The following is a 25,776-nucleotide window of genomic DNA, read 5'->3' as shown; positions in this document are numbered from 1 at the left end:
TGACACTTCAAAACAATCTCTCTATAAAATAAGTGGTACTTACTGTGCTCTAAGTGCATTCAGCCTCAGAAGGCAAACCAGCCGCCTCAGAGTTCCTTGGGAACCGTTAGCTTCCTATGCCTGTTTTTATGCCTGACAAATGTTTTGGGACATTGTGGTTCCTCCTTTTAGCCGAAGCGCATGCTCTGACTAAAAACCTATGAGCAGGACTGTTCTCTTTTGTAGCTTTCTCACGGTGCTTCGTTCCATAGTTAACTGTGTGAGCATTGCATTTTACAGGAAAACAATGAAATGTACATGCAACAAGTGATCTCTCCTGGGGATACAGGGAGAGAAATAGAAATCCATTTCACATCTTGAAAGAGGTCTTAGTTTCTGCTCAAAAAAGATGTTTGTTTTTTGTTTTTTGTTTTTTGTTTTTTTGTTTTGTTTGTTTTTTTAATCTAGGCTTTAGGATCCTTGAATGTCAGAGAATTAGCACTAAACATACACACATACACACACACAATACAGATGGTGAGCAATGGAGAAGTGGGGTTCTGCTAGAGTCTTAGGTCAGCACCCCAAATAAAGAGTAATAAAACTGTTGCACTGTGGTGCTGATGCGATGCTCACACTGGTGTTCTTCATATAAGCCACTGCCTTTTCAAATCCCTTTCAATTTAATACTTGGCTTCATACCTCAGCTTACTTTGTCCCATTGCTAGAATATATGCTCCTGGTCTTTGAATTTCAGTGTCATCTCTTTGAAAGTGTTTGTTTGATATGGCCTTTAACTGCTGGATGATAATGTAACAATCATTTTTGAGACATGTGTAAGCATTTTGCATATAATACCACGTGTTATAAATGAACTGTACCAGACAACAAAACACGATTTGCAAAACCTTTCTAAGGGGAGAAATGGATGTCTGCCCTGGTTCTGGGTATCCTACTGGTTCTTTATGGAAAAAGTCCCAAAGGGACACAGCTGGCACCATCTAAAGACAACTGGCAAATTATTTTCATTGGCATTTTCCCATTTTCATGTTTCACTGTGATAAATAAGTGGATGTCAGTGTGTCCTCAGCCAATGGTGATAAAGTGTTTTTAAAAAAAATGTCTCAAAGCCCAAGTCTCAGCATGTAGGCCATTGGTCTTCTGCTCCACAGGCCTGGCCCTGCTGCTTTTCTCCTGAGACCATGCCTTGCCAGGGGGAAGTCACAATTCCCGTTGACTAAAAGAACACCCCTTTCCATCCTGTCTGACAAATCAGACATCCGAATGATTTCTGAACTCACTTTGGTTAGGACAGGAAGCACAGGCTCCCTTCCTGTGTGAGCTTCCCTGAGAGAAAAAGAGCTTCCCTCCTCCTTTGCATACTTGGCGGCTGGTTCCACCTTTCTCTGAGCCCCAGTGGTGTGTTAGACCTTGGAGGAAGAGGAAGAGGGATCTGAGGCCCAGCCAGAGACCAGGGTCCTTCCCAGGTGGCTACTCAGAGAGCACTCAGACCAAGTCTGGATTTGTGTGGGAGAGAGAGGCAGCTCTTATTTGGCCTTGGGGAGGCCCAAGCTTGTTGGTGAGTGTCACATGGTTTGGCTTCTCAGCGTGCTTGCTTGGCTTGAACTAGCCAGTGTTCTTTCCATCTCCTGCTGGGGTTTTTGGTGCGCGGCCTTCATCCAGAGCGGCTCCCTGGCACCCCTGCTCTGTCTCTGCTGATGGAAAGCATCATTAGGCTCCATCTGTGTGTTCTGCTCTCAAGTTAGCCCTATGCTCCACCTCCTGACGGCTTGTGGCATGGGGCCACGACTTAATGAATTGCTTATAGTGGGCCCTAATTAGAGCAAAAGAGCTTTCTTCATATTTTCTCAATCGAATGTGCAGTGATAGGTTTTTCTTGAGAAAGCAGCTCACCTCTGCAGCAAATCTGACACTTGCCGCCATTTTCAAAACAAAAGTTTAAGACGACTGGTGGAGAGTTAGGTGTACTGGACTAGAGTCTGTAGAGAAACCTGGCACTGTCTCCAAGCTGTAATATGTTTTCCTTTCTTTCCCACATTCTCTTCCCTTCTCGTTCTTTCTTTTTTTTCTATTGTATGTGGTATTTTGAGTAAACTATTGAATCAAATACCAAAGAGCATTCTTCAAAGTTTTTATATGTATCAAGTAGATTGTGTGTGTGTGTGTGTGTGTGTGTGTGTGTGTGTGTGTGTGTGTGTGCTGCATTTTTGAGATTACACACTGATTCTACACTTTATGTCATTTTATGTTATCGCAAACTGTTGCAAGATGAACAGTGTGGTTTGGAATAAACTTTTGCCAAAGCTAGGCATTCAGTGAGTTTCGATCATTTTCTGCCATATCACAGTTTTCACTGGTAAATTTGGAGCAAATCGAATTCCACAAAATAGTTCCTTCAGCCTAATGGGAAAAATGTTTAATTTAGCAACTTTAAGAGACATGAAAATGAGGAGCTGACCTTTTATAAGCTTACCTGAGGCGCTCTGAAATGTGCCCCAGTGCTTTTAATGCAAACTAGAGAAAGCCATTGACCCCCTAGAGTGAGCCCCACTTTTAGTCTGAGAAAAAGTGACCTTTTCTCCCTTGTTTGTGCTGAGTTTTGTGTAGAGTAGAAAATTAAAGTGATATTCAGAGAGAACTATTGTAATAACAGGTAAATTATCTATCCTACATCATCAAAAGCCAGCTGCTAATTATCTCAGGTCCTTAAAGCAAAGGTTTTCTGTTACTTTTTAAAATAGGGCGTGGAAAGTTCTATCTCTTTTCCACCATGAGGTTGTAAATATGTGTGACTGAATTTGAAGGATTTTCACTTTAATTCAGAGCATATGGGATTTTTGTCAAAGTACTGAACTTTTCGGAAAAAGACTTAAGAGTTCCTGTCTGTTGGGAGACGGCAGAACAGTCCGGGCAGGCATCAAAACCAAGCTTCCCTATGTTTGGCTTTTTCTGCTGATTATAAATAGACACATCAATTTTTGTAACTGTACAAATGAGGAAGCTGTAAGGTTCCATTAGATTCAGCTGATAACCTTTGTCTCCTGGGTTTGCATGAGGACCCTGTAGGCTGAAGGTGAAGGATTATAAAATCCATCCAAATGGTCTGGCTTGGGTGAACACATGTCACACATGGGTCTCAATCTTGCTCATGATATGTGGTGTTCGCATGAATGTCTTGGGAATGTTCTGTGGTCTGGGTCAGGGGACACTGCTACTGAGCCATATCATAGAGTGAAATAAACATAGACATTCCTTAGGATCTTACTAGAAAGCCAGTGAAGATAGGTATTTTTTTTCTGTCATTGTTCAGTTTATTGCCTGTAGTATTTACCAGATAGCTGGTTTTCCCTATGCTGACACTACAAGTGTCTTACTTACCCCACCAGAAGTTGGGTGAGCAAGGTAACCAACCTACTAAAGTGCCAAAGTACTAATGCCCTTAAAAGACCATGATGTGATTTAATTCAGTTTTTGAATCTAAGTTACAATACTGTGAACACAGCTTTGAGATAAGAACATATATATTAATATATTAATAGTTTTTATTGAAAAGTTATTTCACTTTAAGTGATGACAGTTGGTGGTTTTTGCAGGTGCTGTCAATAAAACTAACATCCACTCCAGTACTTTAGGGAAAATGGCCACAGAGTCCATGTGGCCTACCTGAACTGGGTGACAACAAGCAGGACAACAGTGATTTGTCCTCCTCTTTGGAGCAAAGACTAGATGCTCCTTATGTCCCGGGTATGCCAATATGGTCTCTTGCGTTTCAAAGACTAAGAGACCAAGTGTGTGTCACAATGGGTCAGTGATGATTCTGACCTGGAATATGAACAGTGTCCCATTTTATTGAGATGATAAGAAAAATGAAAAGCAGTATATGCTGGTCCCTAGGAGGTAGGTTTCAATATCATCATCTTAATGTTACCGATAGACAAGTGTTTTTCAACACCAGATACAGTTTTAAGGTTGGATATTCAAGTGTCCACTTGATAGCATTTACTTGTATATCTATATAATTTCACAGCCAAAAGTCACCAGGAGATATAACATTTGTTATATCTCCATAAACATATCTGCATTTGTTATAACACCATAAACCCTTTCCAAAAAAAAAAGAATAATAATGTTGTAAGTTTTGACTTAATCTCTTTTAAAATAAACAAGCAGAAACTTGGGAGAAGAGGGCCCTGCTGTCTCTTTATAACAATTGCAAACTATCAGCACTTTGGGAGTTATCTGTGTGAATCAGTCTTGTGGAAGCCGTTGCTGTATTTAAAAGATAGAAATCTCATTCGTGCTGCATTTCCCTTGTCTCTCACTACTCCTGGCCATGCACAATGGTCTTCCACAGTAAGAAAGCCTAAGAAAATGTTTCTAAACTTATTCTCTTTTCCCTTAAGTGATGAAGTGTGAAAGGCCATTTATATTTGAGAAAGCTACTTAAGAAGAGGCCAGTGTTGATGATCCAAATCAAAAAGCATGTTAATTGTAGCTGTATGTCTCTCCTCAGTTGCTGGAAGTAGGTGGCCGACAGATACACAGGAAACCCAGCTTTGTGGTGTGAACATGGCTTACCTAAGCATGGAGGGAGCAAAGGGAACACTGACTGTCACGTCAGGGCATTGTGGGCCTCTTGTCTCCAGTTCCATGGTCTACATTTTTAAAGTAGTCTTTCTCATGTAAGATCTACCATCTTTTCTCTTTCTTACTCTGACCTGGGTTTTCACCCTGTTGACCAGGCTGCTTTCAAACTCACGTGCCTCTTTGAAGTCCTGGGATTACAAGTGTGAGCCACCGTGCCTGGTTCCACCATTTTCTATTGCATGCCACAGAACAGGTGCTCAATCATGGCTTTATACTAGGAAGCGTTCTTTCTTTCTTTTCTGTTTCCTCCCTCCCTCCCTCCCTCCTTAGTGTGTGTGTGTGTGTGTGTGTGTGTGTGTGTGTGTGTGTGTGTGTGTGTTCACATGTTCATATGTGTATGTGTATCTATGTGTGAAGACCAGAGGTTAAAATGGAGACTCTCCCTCAATCTCTCCCCCTAGGTTTCCAGGGCAGTCTGTTCCTGACTGGCTCCATTGACTAGCCATGTGGCCTCACAGATCCTTTCTCCCCACCTCCCAGCACTGGAATTACAGTTGCCATGCTAGGCTTTCGCTGTGGGTTTCTGGGATTAAACTGGGATCTTCATGCTTGCCTGGCTGGCAAGCACTTTACTGATGGAGCCATCTCCTTAGCCCCTTGCTGTATTTGTGAAAGACTTCCTCGTTTCCCTTTGGCTCTTCTCCTTTTGCATATCAGTTTCTGCCCACAGAGGGAAAAATGTGAAGCCTGGGCTGCACATCTGAGTGATTTGCCCTGAAGAAGAAGGTTCACAGAACAAACTGCAGGAGCCTTCTGCAGCTGTAGCAGAATGTGGGAGGAGGGGCATGGTGAACGCTAAATTGGATTCCTGTGCTCCTGTTTAAATCTTGTTTTTCATTGTTATTTGCACCAGCAAAAACTCTGGGAAATAATCATGAAAATGTGTAGATTGGCAGCTAATTTTTGATAAAAATGAAAAGAATCAGAGATGAAATAGGAGTGTTCAGAAGTTTTTATGTTCTCCCATCCAGCTTTGTCAAATTGTTCCGCAAACCTAGAAGGTCTGTGACTAGATACAAAGATTTGCATATTGCTGGCCTTTCTTGTGGAGCATTCCTTTTGAAAAACACAGCGTAATTCGAGTTGATATGATAAATTTGCAAAAATAGTAAATCTTCAATGTACAGATGAAAAGACATGTCTCTCACAAAATAATGCATTTTATTAAAGAGGTCTATGACCCAGGCATTTTTAATAAGTTATTGTCTTAGACCCACCCCTTTCTTCCTACACACACACACACACACACACACACACACACACACACACACTTTTAACTGCTTTCAGAGCAAGCTCTGTTGAGTGTTTAAGTAGCTAGTTCCAAGTATCCCTGAGGCAGCTTCACCAGCAAGAAAGAAAACTACTGGGCACATGTGTGTAACTGCAAAACTGGAATTTAATTGTGCTGCAGAAGTCCTGTGATGAAGATGTTGTCTTGGTTTCAGGCTATTGCAAAGAGCAAGTTGATATTCTGGCCAGATATAAGGGGCACCTTTCCTTGTCTGTCAGACACTTGGATCTTCTCCCCACTGCTTTGTGCTTACGGAGTTCTTAGAGCAGGAATAGCAGAGGGTAGATGTTGTCATCACATGACTGTGTCTTCAGAGCTCAGCTCTGCTATTGGTTGGATATAGTCTTGGGCAGGCTACTCTTGCTTTGTGACTTTACTCTCAGCCTCAGTCTTCCCTTCTGTAAAATGGAGATGATAAAGAAGGTCTCCCTAACAAATAGGCATTGGATGTTAGCTCTGTGCTGGACTCTGAGCCAGGCTGCCCAGTGAAATGCTGGGCAAGGCAGGGTCTCACAGTCTCAGGAAGCCTAACAGTTTTCTTCTCCAAAGTCTCACATATAATGAGCTGCCTAAAAGGTATCTGTGCTCTTCCATTTGCTATAGACCATGTCCTCAATGGTTCCTGTGGAATATCATTGCACAGAGAGATAAAAAGGCAGTTTCAAGAGGAAAAAAGGCCATTTGCCCTGAAAACAAATGCAAAAGTTGGTATACAGTACTTTTAAATTTCAGGGACATTTTTCAAAGCTTGTGGAAGTACTACACAGGCCGGGTAACAGGCTAGTTTTTTACATGCCACCTGCATGCCACTAGCAGTTCTCTGGTAGCCATACTGTTGGGCTAACTTGAAAAGACAGACATTTGTGATTTTTGACTGGCATCTGGTTTTCCATTTGATTTAATAAATCTAGGCTCATTCAGCTTGAGAAAATTCTGGAAAAGACACTTGGCTGTGACGTCAGGCACCACGGACAGAGATAGTTGCTAAAGGAAGATCTGCTAGTTATCCTTGGGGACTTATGTGCTCCTAGGCTCTAGTAAGCCCTCCTCTGGGCCTTGCAAATTTAGAAATGGGCCAGTATTAACTAACACCTGGCCAGCATGCTTACCTAGAGGCAGTGACTGCCCAGGGCTGTTGGATGATTCTCCCGGGAGCCAGCCAGGTTCCAGCCTAGTGGCAATGGCCTCTGTTTGGCAAGAGGAAAGGCTCCTGGTTTCCCAGGGAGACTTCCATGGTCTGCAGAAGCTCTGAGTCTGTGCTTCCTGGTCCCCAGAGCAATGGGGTCCTTCCTATGTAGTCTGAAACCTGGCACCTACTCTCCTGTCTTCTAGGCCTCTTATCTAACATTAGTGATATGTTGACTCCTTCTGTCTGAATCAAGGAAATGAAACCTGTTTGTCCCTGTTTAATCAGAAGAAAAAAGAGACAGACAGGAAGGGAGCAGGACAGAGGCAAGGGAGAGGGAGACACAGAAATAGAGATGGAAAGAGAGTAAACTGAAGAAGACAGGAAATGCAAAGCTATCTGGAAGGATGGTGGGTTATAAGGGAAGCTTCACTGCTCACTGTCCTGAAGGGCCAGCCTTGGGCAGCCTCTGTCACACTGGCCTGCACTTATCTCTGCATCTGTTTCCCCTTGTGCAAGATTCAGAACTGCTTGCTCCAAAGAAACAATAAAAGCATTCATGTTTAGAAGAACTGCACAGGTGAGAGCTAGCTTATTGATACTGGGGTGTTTTCTCCATTGGGTTGGCTCTTACCTGAGATTGCTTGCTTTTCCCATGCAAAGTGGGCCATGACAACACGTTTCTGTGACATACTTATTCCTTCTGACACCCCTGCTCACACCTGAAGATGCTAACTTTACAGACAGGCCAAAGTTTAGGAAAATGTGCATTAGTTTGCTTAGTAATTAACTCCTTTTAGTGGATGAAAGCTCTTTTTTATTTTTTATTTTTTTTTTTTTTTAGCAGAGACTATAGCACAACTGAGCTTAAAGTCTTTATTTTTAAGTTTTTAAAATGGATCCCTTTCTTTCTGTATGCATGTACATATGGAGGTCAGAAGACAGTCTGTAAGAGTCAATTCTCTTCTTCCATCATGTGGCTCAGATTGACAGGCTGGTAGCAGTGTCTTTATCTGTTGAGGCATCTCTGGCCCTTTAAATCCCAGCTTTTCCCTCTCAGATGCTTGGCATTGCTTCTATGTGAGAGAAGAGATTCTAAGTAGATGTTTTGTAAGCAGTTCCTGGGTGACCACCATAGTCCCCAGGGATGGGTTAGAGTCCTTCAGGACACTTCTAAATGTCCTTTGTAAACTCTACCTTGAAAGAGGCAAAATGTATTTCCCTCTCACTCTGCCACTGGTAGACTACTTCATTAGTCTTTCCCCAAACAGATGCAGATTTTTACTTTTGAGACGTTTGGGGGGCTTGTGAAGTCACTCCAGTGATGACAGACAAGTCAAGCTGCAGAATTCATAGGACACAGTGTAGGCAGACTCCAGCCCTTAGTTTAAAAATTATTAAGTATCTGAAAACATTATTGATGGCTGAACTTTACACCAAACAAGGGACCCTGCTGGCAAATGTACAATCACAAGTCAAGAGGATGGTGTTGAAAATGTGCATGAAAATTGAAGTGTGTCACAAGGGTCCATGTATTCTGGCTGGCAGTGGGTCTGTCATTGGCCAGCCCAGCCATGTAGCCATGTGCAGAGGTGAGCTTCTGGGACCCTGACAAGCACCACTCTTGCCATGGTGTCCATGGAAACTTGTTCCAAGTGCTTTCAATGACCTCAATTACCTGTCCCCCAGTTCCATGAGAGCTGCTTGCTCTGTCTATGAGATACTGTTCAGAGGAGGCCAGGTACTCATGGACCTGATAAAACATTTGTTTTCATTTGAATTGAAAGTAACTTGGGTATATTATACTGGGCTGTCATTTAGTGAATCAAGTCTTTAATGAATATCCATTAAAATATAATGATGGTACTATGTAGTAGTTAAATAAAAAATACTTCTAGAATAGGTTTAGTGTCCTATTTTATGAAAAGCATAGAAAAACACACACAGAAAAAGCTGAAAGTTAAACCTTAGTGGTGGAATTTACGTGAGTTTCTTAACAAAACAAAACAAAAACTCATTCATGTTACAAAAAGTTCAAAGTTCACATTACAAACATTTTGTGTTGTAGTCATTGAGTTCTGATTTGCCTACCAACATTGGGGCATCGCAGAGCTTTTGATGAGCTTCATAAGTCAGTGCATTTGTGGCTAGGAAGCCACGGGAATAAGGTCTTAGCTCTGAAGAGTGCAGCCCAACCCACCAGACAGGCCTCTCCTCTGAGTCTTTATCGTTGTTTTGACAGCTTCAGAAGATCTCACCCTTTTACACTGAAGGTTGCAGGACTCTGGGCACAAACTTCTGGCTGCTCCTGTACTGGTTGGTGCCTCTGGGGCTGGTTTGTCATCTCAGAGACTGCTGAACCTTCACTGGGGGCCTGAGCACACGTGTAGTATACGGCCTTTGTCTCCCTGTGGTCCTGGCTGCTCTCTGAAGCCCTGTATCAGCCTTGAAAATCCTCACAACTGAGACTACTGAAATTCCTTTCAGAAACAGATGAAACCCTTCTCCATCCAGAAAATGGGGCTGCTACTTATGTCTTCCTTATGTCTAGTGATATTCTTGAATATATATATATGTGTGTGTGTGTGTGTGTGTGTGTGTGTGTGTGTGTGTGTATTCCATCCATGTATACTATAAAAGTTAAAGATAAAAAGATACATCAAGCTTTAAATACATAGATAACATTACATAAATTATGTAGTAATATATGACATGTATATACATATATAATATATGAATATATGTATAGGTTGCATGTTATCTATACCATGTCTTACATACATATGATTTTGTGTTATCTAGAATTATTTACATATGTGCCACTGCCTACACAATTTCCCAAATGATTGGAATCCCCCATCAGTTTTCATGTCTCTGTTGAAAGTGAGCCTCAGCTCATACCCTCATAGCTGAAGCAAAGAAATGGTGGTACCCAGGTAAAAACAAAGGACTTGGCACAAACTCAGCAGACGGCCTGAATCTGCCAGCAGTGACAGCTGTCTAGCAGAGCATGGTGAACAGATTGAATGAAGTCACCACAAAACTCTGCTGGACAGAGATTTCTTATTGAGCTTCTAGATGCTATGTACTAATGAACGTAACATCTAAGGGCACCTTGGCCTTCGAGTCAAGTCCCATTGCCTTCATTTCTCTCCCTCTGTCTCTGGGTCTCTCCATGACATTTGCAATGGCCGCTAAAGGACAGCCTCTTCCTATGAGTGTTTTCAATTCAAACCAAGATGAGGAGCCAGCCACAGGCCTGCAAAACAGAAGGTTTGGGCCCTCTCCTGGCTTATTCTGTCACTTCTCTCTGTGAGACAGTGCTGGTGGGATCTGAAGCCAGAGCTGAGGAGTGGGAGACAAGGACAGAGCATGTATTGCCCATCTGCCAGGCTGGAGGTGTATTCATTATTGATGGAGGTAGTGCGTTGCTGTTCAGATATGCAGCCTGCCTGGGTAAATGAGACATTCTTCAGCAAATTGCTTCGTTTTTTGATTGCTGATTGTACGCGTGTCACCAAGCTGACTCAAGGTTCATCGATGCATGCTCAGTAAATTAGAAAGAACATAACTATGGATCAGCCAAGAGAATGAATTCTGTGCCTACAATGACCCAGGGCCATTTAATTTTCTGCTTAATTTTGTTGCAGTCAGTTTGCATTTTGGGTTATTATGCAGTAGGAAATTAACAATAAATAACAAATTTGGTCCTCCTGTGCTTGTAATGATATTTTTATAAATCTTTGTAATGCTGTTTTTTAAAGGATCAAGGTCTGTGCTAGTCTGATACCCCAGAAGTGTGTGAAAAAGAAAATGCATTATTCTTGCTAGATAGCCTTGTTGTTAAATAGCACAATCTCTCTCTCTCTCTCTCTCTCTCTCTCTCTCTCTCTCTCTCTCTGCAATTTTGCTTTAAACTAAATCCATTCCTCTCTTCTCTTTCTCAGATAATCTGAAGACAATGGATACCGATGAGGGTCAAGACATGTCCCAAGTTTCAGGTGAGACCTTGGGTGATAGATGTGTGTTCAGAAGTTGTGCTGGCTGTGCTCAGGAGAGCTAGCGGGGCTGCCCTAAAGGAAAAGGCCCAGATGGCATGTGTGTCGGTGTTTACTTCAACTTTCAAGGCATCCCAATCTGAGAACCTGAATATAACACCTCCCAAGTGAAATTAGTTATAGTCTTAACTCTCAAAGAGGATTAAATAAATACTGTACTTCTGGAGAAAATTATGATGGATTCATCTACCAAACAGCTAAAACGTGTGCCAAAATGTGGCATTTAAAAGATTAAGGATGGGAGAGGAAGAGGAGGAGAGAGTAGCATAAAAAGAAAGCATAACTAACAATAGGGCCCAGTTCAGAGTCTGAGCACTTGCCAAGTGAGGAAGGAAGGAACATGGCTGCCTAGGTCTTCTCATCTTATAAGGCCTAGAAAATGGAATATTATGGCTTAGAGAAAGTCAGGTCCATTCCCAGGCTATCCCAGGCTATTCCCAGGTTGGTAGCACTGAGGATGGCCATCCAGCAGATCCTCCCTGTTCCTGTATGATGAGTAAATGAGGTGCATTCCTGCCTGACCCTGTATCGGGACAGTACCTGGAAGTAGGCTTCCTGGACTTGGAGTTTTATTCAATAGTTCTGCTTCAGAGCCTCCAGGCAATTCCCCAGTCCCAGAAGCCTGGCCTCTGTATGTCACTGGTCAGTCTGCCATCTGAACCTTGGCTGAGCTGCCCCCTCATGTTTTGAGGAGGTATTTATTTGTACATTTGCATTTTGGTCCAGGTGGCTGCTCCTAGGGGACCAGCCTTGAATGTATGGTGCTGAGCTGCTCAGTGAAGGTCCTGAGTTCCACCCCTTACAAAGTGACATCACATTTAAGCACATGCTCACTGTTGCATTGTTATTAATACTTAAAAACTGTGGTACGTGCGCAAACCTGTACCCTTAACTCTTAAAATCGAAGAAAATATAAATATGCAGGTATGGAAAGAATTCTGAAATGTGTATGAAAATGGAGAAGATGAAAAGTATGATTCCATATGGAAAAAGAAAATAGATCATGCACACACACACACACACACACACACACACACACACACACACACACACACACACACACTTGTGCACACATACATTCTACATGCTTGTGTGAACAGTAGCAGTGACTCTGGAGTGTATATACTAACCTGGACTTTCCCCCCAGAGGCTGCGTGTTAAAAAAAAAGATTGGCATGTGGGGGGAGGCAGAAGACATTCCTTTTGTCTTATAGTTTTCAGTGTTATTTAACTTTATTTTCATTCATGTTACTTAAGCAAAACAGTTAAGTGAAAAAAATGTTGTTTAGCTTGTTGTAGCTTTGTATTTAGCTTCCCTACCCATTCCCCAAGCCCAGGAAATAAGTGTGGGCTACACATAACTAAAGGAAGAGGATGGGTTCTACTGATGAAAGACCTCACCCATTGGACTGACCCCTTATAGCTGGATTGCTTTGAATGTCAAAAAGCAGGGATGTTGAGAAACTCCAAGGGCAAAAAGAGACCCTTTTGTTGGTTCTGTTCTGCTTTCCTTTGCTACTTTGGCCTCAGATGACTTCTGAGTTTATATTTTATAAAATGCACTCAGTGAGAGTGAGACCTCTTGGTCCACGTGGCACCTACATTCTGATGTCCTAGTGTCAAAACAGTAGGCTAGAGATTAAATCAACCCAAATATTCATCAGTGGATAAATAAAGTGTGGTATGTGTATATAATGGAACACTGTTTAGTCATAAAGGTTTGAATCCTGTCACTTAGGGCAACATGGATAGACCAGGAGAGCATTAAGTTAAGTGCAACAGTCCAGGCACTAAAAATCAATGGCATGCACACATGTGCATGTGTGTGCTTATGTATACTCATAAGAGAAGTGTAATAAAAAGATACACTTGATAAGGTAAGATCTTGAGCTGATTCCTAAAAGGTGGACAAAAAAAAAACAAAGTGAAGAGGAAAAGTAATTTCAGACAGAAAGCACAACAATATTTTCAGTGTTTCACAGAAAATATGGTGATTTATTGAGGTAACATGGGCACAGCATGTTTACAAATAGCAAAAAAGAATACACCACAAAGGAAACAGATTCCCTCAGCTAAGGCTCTATACCTTTGTATAAGACCTTCAGCCCATGTTATAGTTACATTTTTATACTATATATACTATTTTATATCATGTCCACGTTTTTACCCCAAAAAAGACATGCTATTATTTGGGCAACATAGTGAGTAAGCAGTGTGTTTATGTTAAGTGAATTGGGGATGGATTGTATACTATCTGAACATTTTTATTAAAAAGAAAAAGAAGTTGAGAGAATGACTTCTGCCAGAGGCAGGGAGGTAGAGGAGTATAGAAATACAGGTTGATCAGTGTATGCAAAGCCATGGTTAGCTGGAGGAATAAACCCCAATGTGCTTTAGCACGGTATGGTGACTGTAGCTACAACAGTATAGATACCTACTAGACAGGATTCTGAATTTGCTCATTCTAATGGAGAGTCTGACATGGTGCATGTGCCACCCACATGTAGATACTTAAGTGTTCGTGTACTGTGTACATGATTGAAATCTCAAACATCACCCTACACCACATAAATATGAGCAATTATTGGGTATTAATAAGAAATTAAAATAATAAAGTTGAAAATATATCTTAGCCTTGAAAAACACCCCTAAAATGTTTACTAGGAGCAATAGTCGGTATTCTCACTTTTTTCCATTTTAATCCTGAGATTTCCAAATGCCTTATTTTCTTGAACTTCCTTTTCTTGCCCTTAACATTATGCTGAATACTTAATGTGTTGTGGGCTGCCCTAAAGGAGAGGGCACCTGGGGCAGGGATAACAAATGGCTTGAAAAAAAAAAGAAAGAAAAAGAAAGCTCCTTCATCTCCTTTTTGTTTGAAAAGATTTGGTCTGAAATTTTCTCTGTTTGCCCATAGCGAAGGAATGACTCTCTCTCAGCCCTAATGGAACTGCTGAGTTCCCTGTTCAGCCTCAAGCATTCTAAACAATGACTAGAGCATCCACAGATTGTGTCACATTTAGGAAGGGATTAAGCACGCCTTTTATCCTTCTTTAAATGTGATACTTTCCAAATTCAAACCAATATTTCCTTCTCTGTCTGCTAAGACTGGGAAGATAGTGGGAATCTATGCAATGAGATGCACATTTAGCTAAACAGGAGTTGACTTGTTTTCTTTTGTTTCTCTTGCAATCCCGGATGGAACCCCGGATGTTGCTCCTGCTTGGTAGGCACTCTATCACTAAGCTGTATTCCCAGCCTGGGGGTTAACTTTCTTCATAAGGAACTGAGAAATGTGTTACTGAGTCATTCCTTTTTTCATAAGATGTTCAAAGCTATTTCATAGGATTCCCCCAAACGTGTGCATTGGTTAAAAAACAGGCCCCACTAAACCTGTTTTCAAGTCCTTTGGATTTTCTTCCCTAGTATTTATCCTAAATGTGGACTCTGCTCCAGCTGATGTCACCTCTGGGCTGGGAACAATCCTAGAGGTTAGCAGGCATTACAGCTCAAGCTCACTGACTTGAGTCCACAATTTGGGAAAAGTCCACTGATAGGAATAGACTCTAAGTTGCAGGAATGTCCAGCCTTACTACACTGTCATCTACAGAAATCTCACTCAGGGATCGTGCAATAAAGTTACAAAATAATCACCAAGAACCCCTCCATGTTTTAAAACATGTTTCCAAATCGGGGCATCAAAGCTCTCCTGGCCTACAGTCCTCTTGACTTTGAGTTGAACACATGTGGACCTAAAGAAAGCTGTCTTTTCCTTTTGGGGCACTCCTCACTAAATTTTTGAGTGAAGCTATTTTTCACATTTCTTCTCCATTGGTCCTTTCAAATTACTCATGCACATGGATTTCTAAAGAAAGAGACAGTGTATGGGAAGAAGCTTGAAAGATTTGAAAGGCCATCTCCACACCTATTTCTGACTCCAGTTGTGGAACCCAAGCCAGTGCTCTTGCCTAGTGTTGTCTCCTACAGCAGCAGGGACTCTGGCCAGTGAATCTCTGAGGTTCCTCTGGCTCCCATCACCTGAACTATGTATTTGATATTTTCTTAATGCTGTTTGTAATGTATTTGTTGGAACGTGCACACAAGGAGTACACCCTGTAGACATGCATGATCTGTGTAGGCAAAGGAGCCTCATATATTTTAAACAACAATGGAAATATCCTACCCAGTTAATCATAGTAAATCACATTGATTGAGCACTTTGAATTACCCAATACTATTCTAAGCATTTTCTCATTTTCACCTTGTAAAAACCCACTGATGGAGGATGTAGTTGTCTCCAAATTGTAGGAAGCTGAAACTCAGCTTATAAGAAATTGGCAAGATGTCCCACAGGGGGCCAGATAGTATGAGCCAACTTTAGCCATTGGCTCCAAACATTTTACTCTTCTCTAGAATGGTGGTTCTGTAATGGGAGCGTCTATTTACCCCAGGTATTATGTCCCCTTGGGTCCCTCAGTTTATTAAAGACACATGCCTTTGGGAGAGAGTCCCAGAGCATTGCTGGGCAGCTGGGTAAACTACAATCTATTTGAGAAGTCATTTACTTTTAGTTTCAGATTAAGGGCACAGTTTCTTTAATTTCGACACAGAAATTTCTCAAAGACACACTTGACACATAGGCAACAGGCAAATTTAAGCATAAGTTAGTATATTTATAATTTAGCCAGAAGTTTTGTTTTCTAAGTAAATGAAATTGTACTTGCCCCTTCAGAGTCATCCATATGACTTATTAAATACTTACTGCCTTGCTTTCTCTACCCCATTGCTTGTGCTGCAGGGTAAAGGTACAAGCCACAACCTATGTCTCAGTGGTTTACTACAGATTACCAAATGTCACCATGAGCTTAACAAGTTAGCATTGAGCTCATTATTAATTTTATTTGCACCATGACCCCCTAACTATACCCAAATCCTGAATTTTAGCCTCCTGCTGTACCTGAGGAAAGAGTTCTAAAGTGGTGGCCATCTCTCCTTCCCATCAGCTCTTGAGTTGCTTTATTTGGACCTGTAACCCAGACCCACCAGTGCAGATACATCAAGGTTTTCATAATGTGGCTGTGTTGACTTTACCTAGCACTTTCTTTTTTAAAGAAATGTTACAAATGATTGGTGGGACAAAAACTGGTATGCACCATGATTTTGCCTATCAGAAAGATTTTCACAAAATGGTAAATTTTCCTCAGGAAGACCTTCCAGCAGTCAAAGAATGCAAAGATCCTAGAGCACAGAGCCCCCAGAGTGATGAGTGTCTCTGCAGCATAACTCACACTAGAGGCTTTTAGGCAAATCAGAGCACCTCTTAAAAACCATCAGTGAGCCGAGGTGAGGCAGGGTTGAATTAATGCCATACTCTTGGCTGCCATGGGAGTACATCTGGTTGTGTTCCTTCCAGTCCGGTTTTGTACTCCCTGCCCCTATAAGCACAGGGACTGGTTGTTATTCTTCATCTCCCTGTGTGGTTTCTTCTGCTCTGAGAGTTTCTATTGATCAGTCTGACCCACAGTATTTTAGAATGAGGATCCCTACTGTTTTCATTATACCTTGTCCTCCACGTAGGTAAAAAACAAAGTACTGACACATAAGATGAGGGAATACTGTGGAGTTGGCCTCAGTGCAATAACTTGAGCCAGTTGTGATTCTTAAGAACAGCTGTTACCATGAATATCATCCTTAAGACACAATTGATATTGTTCTTTCAAAGATGGATCAGCCACGCTTTTAAAAAATAGGCAACTAAGAGGTTTTTTTCTGCATGCAATTCAGCATGAATTGAGTTGAAAGTGTGGCATGCTTTTATTAACTAACTCCTGATCTTTATCACACACACACACACACACACACACACACCTCCCAGCTCTAGTGTGGTATGGCATCTCCATGGGCCCAGAAGCATCATGGGTGACACCAAAGTTATTACAATAGGAAAGATCATCAGAACAAAATAAGCCAGAGCAATTCCATCTCTTCTTCTCCCACTACCACTCAATATTAATAACAGTGGTTAATCACAGGGTACCCAACGCTCCATGCGTTCTGTATGTGCCACCTTATGCAGCAGCTTCTTAAGCTGTGGCCTTGTTGCCAGGGGCCCCACTATCAATCTGAGGGAGCTTCTTTTTATAATTATTTCTTTTATTTTTTTGAGGTTATAATGTAGTTACATAATTTCCCTCTTCCCTTTCCTCTTTGGAGGTTCTTTATTGGCCTTTCAGAAGACAAGAGGTATAGGTCTTCGTTCATCCAGCCTCCCCTCCCCTCTGCAAGGTCTCTACATTTTACAGAAGATCTGTTTAATGAGAATTTTGTGTGGTTATTATCTTTGAATACCTCCCTAAAGTCCTCAGACTTTGAAAGCTTTTATGCTGGGCTATGATTCTGTGTGAAAGTAAGAGTTGTCAAGTTGTTCAAATGCCTTCTGTATCCTCCTGGTTAGAGCTTTTCCCCCATTATTGCAAAGATGAGAATCAATGCCACACATCCAGTTACTGTTACTTTAAAGGTCTTCTATTTAGGGTGATGGAGACAGTGCTGACTAATGCACCCAGACTCTAGCATGACATGAACACTTTCAATCAGTCTCTTGGGCCTTTTGCTTTTCTTTGGGAAATTATTATACTCTTACCCCATCTTTAACTATTTATCTTGTATCAGCTATCCAAATATACCCAATAATGCTCTTTCTGAAAATATGCCAATTGCTCTAATCACAGCTAACCTAGGATATTACATTGTGATGTCTCTTTCTTAGTGATTGTAATGCTATCCCCCAAAGCATGTCCTTGGTACAGCTTCTATTTTAAAGTTTCCAGTAATGCTTGTCTCATGTTCTGAGAGCGTTTCACTGCTCTTGTCCATCTCCTAAAATGTCAGTTCAATTCTTGTGAGTTGATCCAATCTTCACACCCTGTCTGGTCATGTTCTCAGAAATTTTTATTTATTGACATGTTGTTTGCATGTGCTCCCAAAAGTCTGGGTTAATGTTTGAAGAGAGGTCATTTTGACTGTTGGGCCAAGTTGCCAACTCAGCAGGCAGACATCTGGCATATTGGTGCTCTGGTAGTCTACCTTCAGGTTCTTAATCAAGACTGTCTTTTGTAAGTAGCCACAGTGAGTCAGTTAGCATAGGCTTAGGGCCTTACCAGCTATGCCCCCTATGTGGCTTATGTCACCCCTTTAGAAAAGTGAAGCTTTTGGAATTCCAGCCTTGGTGAGAAAAGAGTGCCTTCTACCAATGACAGCTTCACAATGCTGATTTTAGTTTCCCCATACTGAAAGGAGCTAGACAAACTTCATTTTAATCCAGCAAAAGATCACTGGGGAGAAGGGAGTAAGTGGGATTAAGAGAAGGATGAGAGGGTATGAAAATGACCAAAATGTGGTGTGTACATGTATGGGATTGTCAAATAATAATAAAGAAGAAAAATGGAGGGAAGAAGAAGAAGAAGGAGAGAGGGAGGGAGAGAGGAAAGAAGGAAGCCCTACTTCATGAAGTGTAACAAAATTTTGTCTTCCTATGGACTGTGAGTTTGTCAAAGCATGTGAAGAGCCTCAGAGATACAAGTGCCATTGACCCAGCAGAACACTTCTGAAGAGTATATAATGGTGTCTTTAAGGATATGTCCAAAAATTGACTGGTAGGATGTTTAGCTCAATATTGTTTAAAGGTATTTTTAAAAAAACAACAAAAAACAATAGAGTCAAAAGCAGCAAAAGAGTAAAATCCCTCATGTGTCCATTATAAATAAAATTGTAGAAATAGGTCTGTAGTACCAAAATATACTGAAAATATCTAAAAAGCTAGTTTTCTTTGGAAAAACAACATCACCACATATTCCCTATAATATATCAATGTTTATGTAGTAATTTTGTGCCAAGAATAGCTAAGATTAGAGGTGTTGTTTTCCTTTTGTAAATACTTGTTCTCTGATGTTTATTTATTGCTTGGCAGTGATATTCATTACTAGAAAGAGAAACACATGTTGGTCCTAACAGGAAAATAGGAATTCAGAACATATACCCTTCAGGCTACCCTCTCATGACATCAAGGTGAAGCCCAGGCACTAAGGTTTCCCCAACAGCTGAAAATGACTGCCAAAAACTCAAGCTCTAATTTGTGTCTTCAGGGAAGGAGAGCCCCCCAGTCAGTGACACTCCAGATGAAGGGGATGAACCCATGCCTGTCCCCGAAGACCTCTCCACCACCTCTGGAGCACAGCAGAACTCCAAGAGTGAGCGAGGCATGGGTAAGTGGGTCACCGTGGTATCCTTCAGTCTGCAACATGCACGCAGTTAGGAAATGGCTGCTGTGTAGGGTAAGGTAGGTGTGATCAGCCCCTCTTGTCCTCTGAGGTCAGTCACTTACATATTTCAGGATTTCCTGAAATTGGGACTTGAGCAGTTTGTTTTATCTGATGTGTTTATTTTTAAGGTAGTGTTCTGCTTATTGCAAGTGGTCTTGGTGTTACTATGTCTGAATTCCTAGCATGGGTACCTTTTGAAACACATTTATATAAATTTAAAGATCTGTTTAAATCAAAGGATTCAGTCAGTGTTGGAGTATACAGATCTTGTTTATTTAGTCCCAGAAGCACCCTTGTGTGCTAGGGGTTTGTTTTACAAGGTAACCCAGGCATAAACAGATGTTCACAGCCTGCCTGTGGTTCCCATCACAAAGCAAGAGGCTCATTCTGGGAAACAGAAGACATTGTCCTTTGGCCATGCTACACAGGGAGAGCCCTGACTAGAGTCAGGCTGCCGACTTGGTTCTCATGGAGAATGAGGTGGTCTTGTCCTGAAATTCCATAGAGGCTCTGGAGCCTCTGCAAAATCATCAGACTGCAGGCATGCTTTCAGGAACTGAAAACAAGGCTGGTTCCTGGAGAGCAGGGAAAACATGTATACTTCACTTGTCATAAATGAATAGGTCACCAGTGCCAGCAAAATTCTGTAGCACCTTGTCCCTTTGACCATGTGTGAGCAGGGATCAACCTTGGCTGGCACTACTGGCTGGTTCCATCACAGACTGTGCCCTTTGCATTCTGAGTAATGTTCACAGTCCCAGGTGCTCTTGGTGTGGGAATTCCTTTGGACTTGTCATTTCCAGGGTTTCCTCTCCCTATCTGTCACTATGTACAGTTTTCAATTCAATTTCCTTTCAGGGTGAAGTTTAGAAAAATAGTCATTTTGAACTTGAGAGATTACACAAACGTAAACCTTTCTGCCTGGCTTGGCAATAGCAGTTGACTTGGCCCTGAAGACAGGAGAGGCTATTTGAAGTGGGTCCCATAAAGAGAGCAAAGGTGTTTGTGTGCAACGAGAGGCCAAAGAGTCACTTGCCAGGAAAGGTGAGAGAAAAAGCCCAGAGAACAGATAGGATGTGGGAAAGGAGTCAGAGAATCCACCCTAGAAATGCCCCCAGCCACATTACATGTTGTCACCTTGTCCTGTGTGACTCTGGAAGGAACCACCTGTTCCACATGTAAGCTATAGGCTGTGAGTTTCATAGCTTGTAAAATATAACATTAAATAGAATACTGTGAAGATAGCATGTAGGGAATTTCACAGATTAAAGTAAATAAAGTTGAAGCCATACCTCACCACACTGTCTCATGGGGTAGCTCATGAGAACCAAGGAGTGAAAAAGGACAGGGAACCAGGAGCCAGAAGAGGCAGCAAGCAAAGGGCAGCAAGATGAAGCAAGGGTCACTGTGGAGACAGGGAGTCAGTAAGAGGGAAGACATGTCTCAGAAAGGATACATCCAAGATTCCTGGTCCTTGGTTGTGACCCTCAGGGTCAGAGCTTCTCATCTTTCCCAAGACTCATGTGAGCAAGAGCAGCTACCACATGCCCCAAAATGGCTTTGTGGACCAGATGGCAAAGGCAGAAGACAGAATGGCAGACAAAAAGTAAGAGGTAGGGGCAAGTGCTTGTTGTGCATCCCAAGATTTACAGTCCTGGAGAAAGGGGCCCAGTGTAGCTTCAATAATGAGAGAGGGGCAGGCAACAAGGCATCAGGAAGAGACAACAAATTTATTAATTAAAAAATCCGTAATTCAGACAGTGATGGTGCATGTCTTTAATCCTAGCTCTTGGGAGGCAGAAGCAGTTGAATCCCTGAGTTTGAGGCCAGCCTGGTCAACAAAGTGAGTTCCAGGACAGCCAGAACTACACAGAGAAACCCTTTCTGGGAAGGAGGGAGTGAATCCGTAAAATAAGCAAATTGAAAACAGCCAGAAAAGAGAGAAATATGTTAGAGTAGGATGGTACCAAGGGGGAGAATGACTTCAAATCCAGGTGTGAGCCATCAGAGTGAACAGTCTAGGGAGGCATGGTCAGAGCTGACCAGCAGTGAGGGTGGAGGAGGTTGGGTCACTCAATAGGAGAGAGACAGGCCTGCTGTTGACAGCTGTGCATCATTCCAGAAGAGTCTTAGCACCAGACAACAGACCAAGTAAGAAAATCAGCAGTAGGAGATGCTAGAAGCCAACCCCCGTCTGGTTAGTGGGTCATTCCCAGGACTTGAAAGTTAGGGTTTCACACACTGCTGCTTTTTTTTAATAATGCTGAAAGGGCACCCAAGATCTATGTCTAAATATTGGAACAATGACAGAGGTGCAAAGCAAGACACACTCCAGTATTGGGCCTCCATTTTCTCCAAAGGCTGAGTAAGAAGAAACAAAAGATTTGAAGTGCATCTTGAAGAATTTAAGTCAGACCCAAAGGAGAACTTTCTGGCAAGCAGGGATTTAGTCATCAGAATGATCTACTTAATGACTCTGTGGCTTGTTCTTTCTGAAGTGGTCTCTTTAAAATTGACAGAACTCTCGGCTCTCTGAAGTGGTTGTGTCTGAAACCAGTTGAAGCTAAGGAAGCACTCATTGACCTCTTCAGGCAACCAGTTTACCAAGGCTCAGTTGTTTGTGGAGGGAGGGCAGGGCTGATTGCATTGACACAGAACTCTGGGGCCCCATGAAGGCCTTCCTGTGGGACAGTGTCCAAGCTGATGTCTAGAGAGAGATGGGCAACTTGTAAAAGAAAACTAACAACTCCATATTCCCCTCCTTTGCTCAGTTGTAATACTTCTCCCTTTTTTTCTGGGGAGTTTTCTCCAAGTTTGGGTGTGCTCTTTCCCCTTGTGACCTAGAAGGGACCAAAGCTGTGTCACCTTTCCTGCCTGGTAAGCTGAGGACTGTAGCCAAACACTGAGAATCCGGAGTGACACTCAGTGTTGAATGCAACCACAGGGCAGCCTGAGCAGAGGGAGAAGGAACCCAGGAATGCAGGGAAGGGGATTCCAGGCTAAAAGCACAGACATACAACACTAGAAGGCCAGGCCAGTGTGGGCTTAGCATAGAGTCCAGGGAAAATGCCCACAGAAGCGTAGACCAGCCCAAGGCTGAACTGGAAATGTCATGTTTCCAAATCAACCTGAGTGGGGGCATCAGGGGATGTTTGGCCCCTGGCACTGGGACAATCTTGTGCAGAACTCAGACAGGAGGAAATGGGAGAAACTCAGAGGGTGCATGTTATGCTGTGTGTCTTCCTTTGGGTGCATCTCAGCCTGATATTCCTCTGCACAGCTTCTCACTAAGTGCTTATGCCGGAGTCTGGTTCTTCCTTGGCTTAGATGGAAAAGGGGGCGGGGGAGGACAAATGAAATCTGCATTCTCCATCCCTCTAGGAATCCTGAGAAAAGTAATGAAGTATATAAAAATCTTGATCTTGGTTTTTATTTTGTTTGGCTCCTTTTGTTTGTTGGTTTTTGTGTTTGTTGTTTTTTCTTCTCGATTCATTGCATTGACTCAGCCACGAGGGCAAGACTGAAGCAGAAACTATGAGGAATCATTTCAAATTTTCATTGCTTATAGGTAGTATAGATGGTAGTGCATTACATGAGGGCATTTAAAATATAATGTTACATATTTGTAACTGATAGTCCTGATACCAGGGTTCTCTCCTGTGCAGGGGTGGCATTTAACTTGGGCTTTATTTCACATACAAACTCTGGGTTTCACTGTGGGATTTTCAAACATACTACAGCACCAGGCTTATTCACCCTGTCTCTACTGTCCTTACCTTTCTCCTGTCTCCGTGGTCAGCTTTAGGCAGGGCAGAGTGGTCCTATGAGGCTTCTCTTAGGCCTAGGATGGGGAAGTGGGGCTGGAGGGAGTTTTTCAGGACTAGAAGAGAGAGAGCAGGCCTGGCTGGAGAGTGGGCAGCTGGCTTCAAGTACGGATGTAAGCCCCGTTATCTAATCAGCAGCTAGAGGAAGTTGTTTTTATCAGTGAAATGCATCTCTTCTGCAGCGATAGCCCCACTTCAGCTTGGAAGAAACACTATCTAGCAGTATCTGAGCAGCTGCAGCAAGTGCAGGGACTGAGGGTGCAAGCCGTCTCCAGCCTGGTTCTCCTCTCTGGGGATAACTGGAGATGTAGGTTGCCTTTGGTGCACTTGGCTTTCTCTTTCTCCCTTCCTTGCCCCTCTTCAGAGATGAATGATCTATACTGTGGTTTCCATGGGGGCAGATCTGTTAAATTCTGTTCATAATGTCACTTACCATCTCTGCCTTGGAATGCTTGTAGAAGCCACTGACATGCCCGCCCCCCCCCGCCGCCACCGCCTCACCCCCCCCCAAACCAGCATAGGCATTTCCCAACCATCCGAGAAGTAGCCCTTTCTCATGAATTTCTCAAAACATGAGCTACTAAGCAGTATTATAAAAACAATTTCCTCACCCTCTTTCTTTTTCCATGTTGGGCCTAAGAGGCTGGTGGGTGGTTGCAGCCTTGCCTCCAGCAGTGGAACAAGAATTGCAGACTGTCAACCAAGCCTTTTGCCCTCTGCATCTCCCTTAAATCTATCAACCAGGAGGAATCACAGTGACCGTCACTGACAGTTGGTTATGCCTGAACTTCAAAGTGACTATGTGTGACACCCGCCATCTTGGGTTGGGCTAAGTTATACACAGGCAAATCAAGCAGCAGGAATTTAAGGCCATCCCTTGGATATGTGTTTGCCAGCACCTGTGTGTTCATGCTTGCTTCTGTGTACATGGAGATTATGTATTGTGTGTTGATGGATGGATGCATGTTTGTTTATGTGTGTGGTGGATATGTGTGTGCTTGCTTATGTGTTCGTATGTGTGGCATGTGCATATACATGTGTATTTGTGCACATGTATGGTGTATGTGGATATGGATATGTGATATCTTATGCATATGTGTTTGTGGGTGATACATAAACACGTATGGTGTGTGTAGTATGTATATGTGAGATATGTGAGGAATATGTATATATGTGTGTGTATATGGTATGTTTGTATATGCTATGTATGCATATGCTATAGTGCATGTGTATATTTGATGTGTGGTATATATGTATATCTGTGTGATATGTGTGTATGTGGTACATATATGATATTGTATTTATACACAGTATGTGTGTGATGTGTATATAGTGCACATTTGAGGTTTGTATAGTCTTGTGTATTTGTATCATGTGTAGCAATGTGTGAGTAGTGTGTCTGGTATATGTGTGGTATGTGTGATTTGTGTGGAATATATGTTTATGGCATGTGTATGGTATGTATATATGTGGTATGTATGTGTGTGTGGCTTGTGTGTGGCACTGTGACTTGTGTAGTATATGTGTGATATGTGTGTTTGTGTCTTGTATGTAGTATTTGTGTGGGGTGTGTGTATGGATGTGTGTGGCATGTATATGTGTGGTATGTGTTATTTGTGGTGTACAGGGGGCTTGTGTGTGGTGTATGTGGTATTTATGTGTGGCTCAGTGATTTGTGTAGCATATGTGTTGCACACAGTGTTTACGGTATAGGTGTGGCGTATATGATGGTGTGTATATGTGCTGTGTGTTGTGAGATGAGTGTGTGATTGTTGCCTTTTTAAATATTTATTGCACTTATTTTGGGGTGTGTGGAGCTGCAATGTGCATGTGCCCTGGAGCATGTGCGGATGCCAGAAGACAACTTGCAAGAGTCAGTTCTTTCTTTCCCCCAAGTGGATCCCAGGGATTGAAGTCAGGTTTGGCAGTAAGCACCTTTACCTTGAGCCATCTCACTGGCCCAAATAGTAGACCACTGCTATTTCCTTGGACATTCTGGCTCTCAGCTCTCAGCTAGCTGCTTTACAAGCAGTCGGAGTCCCTGATTCTGGTATGTCCTAGCTCATCAGCTCTGCAGTGACTACCCTCTGTGCACCTAGATGATGAGGAGCTCACCTAACCCAGGCAATGCATGCAAGTTACACCCTGGCATGGAGTTTATCCCAGCCAACACACATGATGTTGTTGATATCTTCATGTTGTGCTAATGACAAAACTTACATATCATCTCAATTAGGTGACCCTATGCCCGGATCCCTATGAGTAAGTGACTTGGGCAGAAGCCTTGACACTAAGTCTGACATGAAATAATACCTTGGGCCCCAACAGAGGACAACCCAAGATCCCTGAAAGAACTTCACCAATTTCCTGTCTGAACCATCAACTGAGAACTCCTGGACACAAAAAACCTAAGCCTGCTCTGCCAGGCCTTGGTGGAGAGAGAGTATAAGCAAATGTACTGATGCAGGGTCAGGGAGAACATGGCTAGTTTCTATCTGTACACAAAGGC

General features: G+C 42.4%; 1 protein-coding gene across 15 annotated transcripts in view; it reads left to right on the top strand.

Moving 5' to 3' along the window:
• Nucleotides 1-11,025: 11,025 nt before the first annotated feature.
• Nucleotides 11,026-25,776, top strand: part of Ikzf1 (IKAROS family zinc finger 1) — a 74,109-nt gene continuing 59,358 nt past the window's right edge. For all 15 annotated transcript variants that reach the window (XM_035453357.1, XM_035453356.1, XM_035453355.1 and 12 more), the window contains exons 1-2: nucleotides 11,026-11,065; nucleotides 19,267-19,386. In XM_035453357.1, coding sequence (XP_035309248.1) covers nucleotides 11,026-11,065; nucleotides 19,267-19,386 — 160 coding nt within the window. The remainder of the gene's footprint in view (nucleotides 11,066-19,266; nucleotides 19,387-25,776) is intronic.

Source organism: Cricetulus griseus, assembly GCF_003668045.3.
Source record: "Cricetulus griseus strain 17A/GY chromosome 1 unlocalized genomic scaffold, alternate assembly CriGri-PICRH-1.0 chr1_1, whole genome shotgun sequence".
Classification (NCBI taxonomy): domain Eukaryota; kingdom Metazoa; phylum Chordata; class Mammalia; order Rodentia; family Cricetidae; genus Cricetulus; species Cricetulus griseus.
The sequence above is the reverse complement of the archived record's forward strand: the minus strand, read 5'-3'. Positions and strand labels throughout refer to the sequence as shown.